The 10,781-nt window shown below is 43.4% G+C and overlaps 1 protein-coding gene across 1 annotated transcript; it reads left to right on the top strand.

Annotated features, from left to right (window-relative positions):
* Nucleotides 1–1,669: 1,669 nt before the first annotated feature.
* On the top strand, nucleotides 1,670–6,779 carry LOC141140984 (thrombomodulin-like). Its single transcript, XM_073628607.1, has 2 exons — nucleotides 1,670–5,887; nucleotides 5,940–6,779. Exon 1 carries the CDS (start codon nucleotides 1,859–1,861, stop codon nucleotides 3,554–3,556), a length of 1,698 nt encoding a protein of 565 aa, XP_073484708.1. The 5' UTR covers nucleotides 1,670–1,858; the 3' UTR covers nucleotides 3,557–5,887; nucleotides 5,940–6,779.
* Nucleotides 6,780–10,781: the final 4,002 nt, after the last annotated feature.

Here is a 10,781-nt window from a genome sequence, read left to right as displayed (position 1 = left end):
TGTATATATAGAGGTCTATGTGTATATAGCTGTATATAGGGGGTCTATGAGTATATAGCGGTCTCTGTGTGTATATAGCTGTCTATGTGTGTATATAGCTGTATATGTGTGTATATAGAGGCTCATATATATAGCTGTATAAGTGTGTGTATAGAGGTCTATGAGTTTATAGCGGTCTCTGTGTGTATATAGCTGTCTATGTGTGTATATAGCTGTATATATAGAGGTCTATGAGTATATAGCTGTATATGTGTGTATATTGAGGTCTATGTGTATATAGCTGTATACAGAGGTTTATGAGTATATAGCGGTCTCTGTGTGTATATAGCTGTATATGTGTGTATATTGAGGTCTATGAGTATATAGCTGTATATTTGTGTGTATAGAGGTCTATGTGTATATAGCTGTATATAGAGGTCTATGAATATATAGGGGTCTCTGTGTGTATATAGCTGTATATGTGTGTATATTGAGGTCTATGAGTATATAGCTGTATATGTGTGTATAGAGGTCTATGAGTATATAGGGGTCTCTGTGTGTATATAGCTGTATATGTGTGTATATAGAGGTCTATGAGTATATAGCTGTCTATGTGTGTGTATTGAGGTCTATGAGTATATAGCTGTATATGTGTGTGTATAGAGGTCTATGTGTATATAGCTGTATATAGAGGTCTATGAGTATATAGGGGTCTCTGTGTGTATATAGCTGTATATGTGTGTATTGGGGTCTATGAGTATATAGCTGTATATGTGTGTATAGAGGTTTATGAGTATATAGGGGTCTCTGTGTGTGTATATAGCTGTATATGTGTGTATATAGAGGTCTATGAGTATATAGCTGTCTATGTGTGTATATTGAGGTCTATGAGTATATAGCTGTATATGTGTGTGTATAGAGGTCTATGTGTATATAGCTGTATATAGAGGTCTATGAGTATATAGGGGTCTCTGTGTGTATATAGCTGTATATGTGTGTATTGGGGTCTATGAGTATATAGCTGTATATGTGTGTATAGAGGTCTATGAGTATATAGGGGTTTCTGTGTGTATATAGCTGTATATGTGTGTATATAGAGGTCTATGAGTATATAGCTGTCTATGTGTGTATATTGAGGTCTATGAGTATATAGCTGTCTATGTGTGTGTATAGAGGTCTATGTGTATATAGCTGTATATAGAGGTCTATGAGTATATAGGGGTCTCTGTGTGTATATAGCTGTATATGTGTGTATTGGGGTCTATGAGTATATAGCTGTATATGTGTGTATAGAGGTTTATGAGTATATAGGGGTCTCTGTGTGTGTATATAGCTGTATATGTGTGTATATAGAGGTCTATGAGTATATAGCTGTCTATGTGTGTATATTGAGGTCTATGAGTATATAGCTGTATATGTGTGTGTATAGAGGTCTATGTGTATATAGCTGTATATAGAGGTCTATGAGTATATAGGGGTCTCTGTGTGTATATAGCTGTATATGTGTGTATTGGGGTCTATGAGTATATAGCTGTATATGTGTGTATAGAGGTCTATGCGAATATAGCGGTCTCTGAGTGTATATATAACGGTCTATAGCGGTGACAGTAGAGGGGGCGATGTGCACAGCAATCAGAAGTGTTCCTTGCCTCTCATCATCCCAGAGCGGCTCCAGCCCTTCCTTCCAGGCACTTCCTTCCTTCCTCCTCAGTATTGGGCTGCTGGGAGGGCTGGGAGAATATAAAGTTGGGGCAGAGTGAGAAATGACACAGACTTGTATTAGCGGAGCTCTCAGGACTTCCCCGCTCCGCTCTTGGGACTTTGCGCTGCGCCCGGCACCCCGCTCCGCGCCCACGCTCCTCCGCTCCTCCAGCGCAGCATGCGGAGCCTCTGCCTCCTGTGGGCTCTGCTCGCCCTGGCACAGCCGGCTCCTGTGGATGAAGTCAGCTCCACCTCGGAGTTCGTATGCCTGGACACAGACTGCTACTCCATATCCTGGGAGAAGAAGACATTTCCTAAAGCCAAGACTGTGTGCGAAGCGAGGAGCGGGCAGCTGATGAGTGTGCGGAACTCGGTGCAGGCAGATGTCATCTCTATGTTTCTCCTGAAAGGAGAGAAGGAGGTCAGGGTCTGGATAGGACTGGAACAGCCCTATAAAAACCGATGTACAGATGTCTTCCAGCCTCTGAGGAGCTTCACATGGGTGAATGGAGACAGTGATACAGACTACACCAACTGGAAGGATCCTGGGTTGAAGAAGTGTGGGACCCAATGTGTCACTGTCCACAAGGATGGCACTTGGGAAGAGACTAACTGTGATTTCAAGGCTGATGGGTACTTGTGTGAATTGAGCTATAAAGATTTGTGCAGCCAACTTAACCTGCTACCAGACTTGAACATCACTTATTCGCACAGGTCCCTTGGCCTTGGCCGTAGTGGGGGTTATGTCTTCCCACTGGGCACCAATGCCCACATATCCACCATTCAGGACTCTCTGCAATGCACCAAAGATGGTGATGGGCCAATGCAATGGAGGCGTCTAACCCCAGGAGCTTGGGATTGCAGCATAGAGAATGGGGGCTGCGAGAACGATTGTGTGGTGGAAGACGGCACCCCTAAATGTACATGCCCCCCAGAGATACAACTGAAAGAAGATAAGCGGACTTGTGCCAAACTGTGTGACCCCAACCCTTGTAGTCAACTTTGTTCTCCAATATCTGAGTCATCCGAATTCATTTGCATGTGCCATGAGGGCTATAAACTTCTAGATGATGGAAGGACTTGTGTAGATATTGATGACTGTGAGGTCATCCCCAACCTTTGCGACCACCATTGCACCAACACCATCGGCAGCTTCGTCTGCGGCTGCAAACCTGGAATGGATTTGGTGATCAACCCCGACTGTGATAACCCAGACGGGTGTCCATCGGAATGTGTGGACATCAACGAGTGTGAAGGTCCAATGGCCCTGTGTGAGCACGACTGTGAAAACTTTGAGGGGGGCTACAGGTGTTTCTGCTTCGAAAACTTTGTGGTGGACGAGCAAAACCCCAACAAGTGCAAAAGATTCTGCAACACCACTAGCTGTAAGGCCGAGTGTGACATCAACGACGTCGACAAATGCGAGTGTCCCGATGGCTACATAGTGGATCTGAACGATGACGGTGAGACCATCTGCACTGACCTTGATGAATGCGAGAATAACCCTTGCGATGGTGACTGTACCAACTTATTTGGGTCCTATGAGTGTACCTGTCCAGAGGGCTATATAGTCCATGGCTCCAAATGCACATCTGAGGAAGGTTCAGGCTTGCCTGAAACGACCACAGCCGGCAAACGACCTTTCGAGACGCCACCAAGCAAGCCCCCCCCGCCAGATATTCACAGCCTACAGCCGGCCATGTTGCTGGGGATATGCATTGGAGTTATATCCATGTTAACTGTTCTGATAGCCATCCTGTGCCACATGCTGAGGAAGCACTACATGGAGCAGCATGCCTTGGACTACAAGACGAAACAATCTGAGTCAGGTGTCAGACTGCAGCAAGTGAAGACAGATACACAGAGGAAAATTTAATGCCATAGACTCCTCATGCCTGGAAATTATATAGACTATATCATGCTGCCTCTGGGTACAGTGAGTAGATATATCTAAAAATGATGGCCTTGAAGGGTAACCAAAGGCAAAACTCCATCAGATTTCTATTGCCGTCACCCTCTCTAGTGATCTGAAAACCAGAATGAAAGGAAATCACAAACTTGGTGGTCACCAGAACAGGAATAGAAGGGAAACCTTCCGATGGGGACACTAGTTCTGGTGACAACCTTGCAGGGATTTCCTCTCACTTCTTGCTGTGGTTATGGGACAGGAAGTGAAGGGAGATCTCACCAATGGGACACAGATGGCAAAAAACCTGACAGGGGTTATAACTCCTGAAAAAACAGTTTTGCCTTCAGTTCTGCTTTAAATTGGGGGGCTGAATTAGAGGATGGGACCGTTGCCTTTTGTATCAGCTGCAATACTTTCTCTAGTTGTACCTGGACAATTGGAGCCAGTATCTTAAGGCTGCATTGCGGGCAGAATCGCACTGCGGGTCTGCCTTGGTTGTCGCGTGATCAGTCGTGGCAAACCACATCGCATGAAGCTTGTCGCCCCAAAAAAGTTCAAGAGCTACTTTTGGGCGACAGGCAGGTTTGCCACGATTGCAGCGCGATTTATCGTAACAGAACCGCACTGCGTTTTAGGTGCCATTAAAATGAATGGTATCTGAAATGCGCATTGTGCGATTTGTGGTTTTACCAGAGCATTTTAAATATGTGCGATTTAAAGTCGCAGCAACTTTGAAAAGGTTCTTGCACTACTTTGGTCCGACTTTCATGCGACTTGAGTGCCCTAGACTGCAATGTAAACCCTCAAAAGTCACATAAAAGTCGCACCCAAATCTTTTACATGCGACAGTTGTGTAACAGTTGCCCATTATCATTGGTCTAAGCCAAAGGTCTAAGTCAAAGTCGCCGCGATTCTGCCCACGATTTAAAATGCCCAAGTTTGATTACAGTCCTCCATTCACACATGTAGGACTCCAAAGTTGCGTGACTTTGTATTGCAACTTTGATGCAACTTTGGATGGGTGCGACTTGGATGTGACTTTGGCTCCGACCAGTGATAATAGACAACTTTTGCTTATATAACATTCAGGTGCGACTTTCATGTGACTTTTGAGGGTTTACATTGCAGTCTAGGGCACTCCAGTCGCATGAAAGTCAGACCAAAGTAGTGCAGGAACCTTTTTAGTGTCGTTGCGACTTTAAGTTGCACGTATTTGAACGGTTGTCACTGAAAAACTAAGGGTGCAACTTTAGTGTCCAAGGTTGCATGACAAATCAGACAAGTTTGAATGGAGCCGTAATTGGAGGACAAGGTGTAATGTGCAGTACTCCATAGCAGCCAATCAGAAGTCAAACATACTTTAATATCTAATGGCTTCTCTGGGTTCCTGTAATCACTAATACTCCCTTATTAAATAAGCCCCACTAACTAATGCCAGCAGTACACAGTCACTTTTTCTTCTGGCTTGGATTTGTCAGATCAACAACATCTGTAGCTGATTTACTAAAGGAATAGAGGCTTTGCAAAGGGATGATTCACTTAGTAGATACAGTGAATGTGTGTGCATTTCCAAAGTCCGATCGTGTCCAAGGGAATTAAAAAAGCAGGACTTTTGCTTGCATGTGATTGGATGATTGAAGTGAACACAGCTTCACTTAAGCTGAGTGAGCGTTCATGTTATGTAAGTAAAGAGTCGTGTTCGTAGTAAATCCGCCCTTTGCCCACTTACTACTAGTGGGGGCATTTTTTTTACAGTCCATGCTTATTAAATCCATGTCCATCCATTATGTCCATTACCAGTTAAGTAGAGCATGTCCATCATCCAGTTGGGTAGAACATGTCCATCATCCAGTTGGGTAGAACATGTCCATCATCCAGTTGGGTAGAACATGTCCATCATCCAGTTAAGTAGAGCATGTCCATCATCCAGTTGGGTAGAACATGTCCACCATCCAGTTAAGTAGAGCATGTCCATCATCCAGGTGGGTAGAACATGTCCACCATCCAGTTAAGTAGAGCATGTCCATCATCCAGGTGGGTAGAACATGTCCACCATCCAGTTAAGTAGAGCATGTCCATCATCCAGGTGGGTAGAACATGTCCACCATCCAGTTGGGTAAAACATGTCCACCATCCAGTTATGTTGAGCATGTCCACAATCCAGTTGGGTAGAACATGTCCACCATCCAGTTGGGTAGAACATGTCCACCATCCAGTTGGGTAGAACATGTCCTTCATCCAGTTATGTTGAGCATGTCCATCATTCAGTTGGGTAGAACATGTCCACCATCCAGTTGGGTAGAACATGTCCACCATCCAGTTTGGTAGAACATGTCCATAATCCAGTTAGGTAGAGCATCATCACACTACATGGTAGGTTAAATCTGAAGAGAAGCCATTGGCCCATTCAACACCGCATGTTGAGCGCAGGTAAACGCACATGCATTGATGTGCGTTGGCATGCTGCATTGTGCATTGCATTTTAATATGTACTTCTCACTGCCTGGAACCTGCAAAGAATCTACGGTGCGGCAGAGGGGCCAAACATATACTGGCTCGCTGTTTATCGTGTGCGTTCAGGCGCTTTGCGCTGACACACATCACTATCAGGTCAGTAAATTTACGAACGGTTTGCAAAATCCATAGTTTTTGCATCTGTCCATGAATGTCCGTTACACGACGTTACGATTACCGCGCGTTGCGTCATGTTGTGCTAAAAAAAGTAGGTCTTACTCTACCCTTTCTAGTGCAAACCAACACTTATCAGCACAACGCACCAGTGGATGTTGTTTAGCATGGAATGTATTAATCTGACTGTACACCATACAATGTGATTGTACAATCTCCTTTAGATCTAAGATCCACTAGGTAGTGATTTGATACAAAACTGCCTGATTTGATACAAATGGATTGTAGTTTTGTTTGTCCTCATATTGCATAGCTTGGGTGAATGTAAAGGTGATTGTACAAAGATTGTAGAATCAGATTGTATAGTGTATGGCCAGGTTCAGATCTGTGTGCATGGCTAGCTTTATTCTGTTTTTTTTTTTTACTAAAACAGTAGAGTGTTCACTGCAGTCATGTTGCAGATATCTTTGCAACACGACTTCAGTGGCGTCACTAGGGTTGGTGTCACCTGGTGCGATAAAACAGGGTATTACCCCCCCCACCACAGTGTCATGGTGTCACCCCCCACCCCCGCTAGCCTGCCATAGTACCATGGTGTCAACCGCGCCTCACGCTGCCACAGTGGCATGGTTTAACCACCCCCCTCGATATTCTGCCATAGTACCATGGTGTTAACCCCGCTGCCACAGTACCATGGTGTCCTCCCTCCCCCCGCTAGTCTACCATAGTACCATGGTATCAACCCTGCCCCCCGCTGCCACAGTGCCATGGTGTAACCCCCCCCCGCTAGCCTGCTATAGTAACATGGTGCACCCTGCCTCCCTCACTGCCACAGTGCCATGGTGTCACCCCCCTCACTGCCATGGTATTACCCCCCCCCACTGCCACAGTGCCATGGTGTCACCCCCCCTCACTGCCATGGTATTACCACCCCCACTGCCACAGTGCCATGGTGTCACCCCCCTCACTGCCATGGTATTACCCCCCCCACTGCCACAGTGCCATGGTGTCACCCCCCCTCACTGCCATAGTGTCACCCCCCCCACTGCCACAGTGCCATGGTGTCACCCCCCTCACTGCCATGATATTACCCTCCCCCACTGCCACAGTGCCATAGTGTCACCCCCCCCCCCACTGCCACAGTGCCATGGTGTCTCCCCCCCCCCCCCCTCACTGCCATGGTGTCACCCCCCCCCCCCCTCACTGCCATGGTGTCACACCCCCTTAGCCTTGCATAGTGTCATGGTGTTTATCCCCCCCCCCCCCCTTTGTCTGGCACAGTGGAAGATTGGAGGAGTAAAACTACTTTTTTTCCAGTACTTTCCAATACAAAAGCATTTAACCCTTTCAGTGCAGGGCAGCCATATTGCAAGGGAAGATTTTTGTTTTTGGAAGAGTTCAGCTTTAAATATAAACAAACAGAACCCCCCCCATACCATATATACACCGTGTATACAAGGAAAGTATATGAAGTATTGAGGCTGCAGAGTCCTATAGGCTGACCTCTCCGGTGCTGTCACTTTAAGACCGGTATTTAAAGGGTTATCAAACTTTATGAGTGTGATCGGGGACACTTCCCCTATGAGATGTATAGAAACCAGGGCAATGGAAACGGAAGCAGTGATTGAGCTGTTATCCATGGCAACCAATCAAATTGTTTATAAATTTGTATATAGCAGCAGTAGAGTATTGTAACATGCTAGCCGTCAATTAGCAGAAGGTTTGGAGTTTGAATAATACACTTTATTAGCTAACTTAAAGTAGAACTAAAGGCAAAACATTTTTTTTTTTTTTTTTACAAATTTTGGATAGAATAAGGTAGGATTTTTTTTTTCTTTCATTTTGGCGCTTTATGTGATTTATGTCCCCAATGGGTACAATTCCCTTCACTTCCTGTCCCATAGCCACATCAGGAAGTGAGAGGAAATCCTTCCAAAGTGAGGGCCTCATTGGTTGTCACCAGAACTAGTGTCCCCATTGGAAGATTTATTCCTGTTCTGGTGATAACCTAAAATTTAGGATTTTCTTTCACTTTCTGTAATAACGGTAAACAAGACAAGTAAAGAGGGTGAATCTCCTTAACAGGGGGGGCACAGACAGCAATCAAAACCTGACAGGGGTTCTAATCTCTCTCCACTCTATCCAAAAAAAAAAAAGTTTTGCCTTTAGTTATACTTGAAGTTATTAAAGTTGCAAGCTTTTGGGATAACTTAGATTTCTACTCCAGGTTTTATACAACGTATACATTCATTAAGTCCTGAACAAGGGATCTAAGTTATCCCAAAAGCTTGCATCTTTTTTAAAATTTGTATTCAGTTAGGGTTTACAAACAAAGCTTTCATCTTTAAAAACTTGTTAGCCAATAAAGGATATCACTTAGGGGCATTTTTATAAAAAACAAACAAACTGCTGAGCCATTCACACAGTGAAAGTGTGTGTACATTCGTTCTGTACAAATGGGGTAAAAACAAATGTTATTAGGCTATTACCTGTGCTGGTTGAATATTTTTCATTGATTTAAAATGGAAAATACTGCATTTAGCCACTAGATGGTGCTATGTATCATAAGAAATGTTGTGTGATACTTAGGGCCATCTACTGGCCAAGTGGTGCAAAAAATGGGGCAAATAAGTGTTATTAGGCTGTTTCCTATGCTGATCGAATGTTTTTTTTATTGATTTAAAATAGAAAATACCACATTTAGCCACTAGATCAGTGGTCTCCAAACTGTAGCCTGGATGTGGCCCTTTGCTTGTTTTTATCTGGCCCTTGGGGCACTATTCCACCTACTGACACCAATGATGGAGTTCCTACTGACACCATCAATGGGGAACTATTTTTCTCATTGATATGAACAATGGGGCATTATTCCTTCCATTAAACCTAATGATGGGGCACTGATGTCGGGGCATTTTCTACGCTTACTTGTCACAGTCTGGCCCCCTTAAAGTCTAAACTGGTCCTTTGCTTAGAAAGTTTGGAGACCTCTGCACTAGAATGTGATATAGGATGATACTTAGCACCATCTAGCAACCAAATGTTGCAAAAATACGGAGAAAATTCTTGTTATTAGGCGATTTCCTGTGCTAGCCGAATGTTTTTCATTGATTTAAAACAGAAAATATGGAAACCATTTGGCCACTAGGTGGTGCTAAGTATCATATGAAATTCCCTATAATGCTTAGCACCATCTAGTGGCTAAATGTGGTATTTTTGGTTTTAAATCAATGAAAAACAAAGGCCAATACAGAAAATAGTCTAATAACGCTAATTTTTGTAGCCCTTTTTTTGCACCATTTATCCACTAGATGGCGCCTAAGTATTATACAAAGTTTCCTATAACACCTAGCACCATCCAGTGGTTAAATGTGGTATTTTGCAGTTCAAATCAATGAAAAAACATTTAGCCAATACAGGAAATAGCCTAAAAAGACACACATTTTTTTGGGCCTATTTTTGCATCATTTATCCACTAGATGGCGCCTAAGTATTATACAAAATTTTTCTATAACACTTAGCACCATCTAGTGGCTGAATGTGTGTATTTTTCATTTTAAATCAATGTAAAACATTCAACCAGCAAAGGAAATAGCCTAATAACACTCATTTTTTTGGGCCCTACGTTTGCACCATTTATCCACTAGATGGCACTAAGTGTTATATGAAGTTTCCTATATTATTTTGCGTTATCTAGTGGCCAAAATGTGGTATTTTCCAGTTCAAATCAATAAATGAGATACTATAAGTACATTCGACCAGTACAGGAAATAGCCTAATAACATTGTTTTTTTTGGGTTTTTTTTGCCTCATTCACACAGAACGAATGTATACACACTTTCACTAGGTGAATAGCTATGTGTGTGTGTTTTTTTTTTTAAATAAATACACCCCTAAAACTCAAACCTTTCTGCATACTTGAGTATATAAATAATGCAGAATGTCAGAAAACATGTTGAACTTTATGGTACACAAATCTTTTTTTTTTTAATGTAATTTGGAAAACCCAGCTTAGCTCCTCTTGATGGCATGCTCCTATGATGAGCCTTTCTTGATGAACGATGAGAATATTATTGACATTGTAGCCGGGACTGTCTGTGATCCCTCTTCTGGAAAGCTGGGATGTGATTGGCTACAGCCAAGGAGGAGCGATATGTTGGTTTAAGTATAAAAACAAGATGTTTTTTCCATTGCCTGTATGGAGTGTGGAAACCGCATGTAACTGTTCTTGTCTGCTCTCCGGAGAGAAGGGCAGAGAGTCATACTGCTTAGATTAAGTTACGGTTGGCGTTCGTCTGACTCAAAAAGCATGTGACCGAAAATAATCCTCCAGGAAGTCATAAGCCAGATACAGCCCTTCCACGGAAACATGTGCTGAGATAAATACATGAGCGCCCATTACCCACTTCTTGCTATTTGCTTGGCTGTCCCTGGCGTCAGAATTTTTTTGGATTAAAGACTGAAAACCGTCAGGGTGATGTCACAGCCAAGTCATTGTTTCTTGTTCTTTGCCAGTGACTCGAAAAAAGAATCAATGCCATGGGGTGATGACTGGCAGGCAACTAGC

This window comes from Aquarana catesbeiana, linkage group LG04 (genome assembly GCF_042186555.1).
Source record: "Aquarana catesbeiana isolate 2022-GZ linkage group LG04, ASM4218655v1, whole genome shotgun sequence".
Lineage (NCBI taxonomy): Eukaryota > Metazoa > Chordata > Amphibia > Anura > Ranidae > Aquarana > Aquarana catesbeiana.
This window is presented reverse-complemented; position numbering and strand designations above follow the sequence as displayed.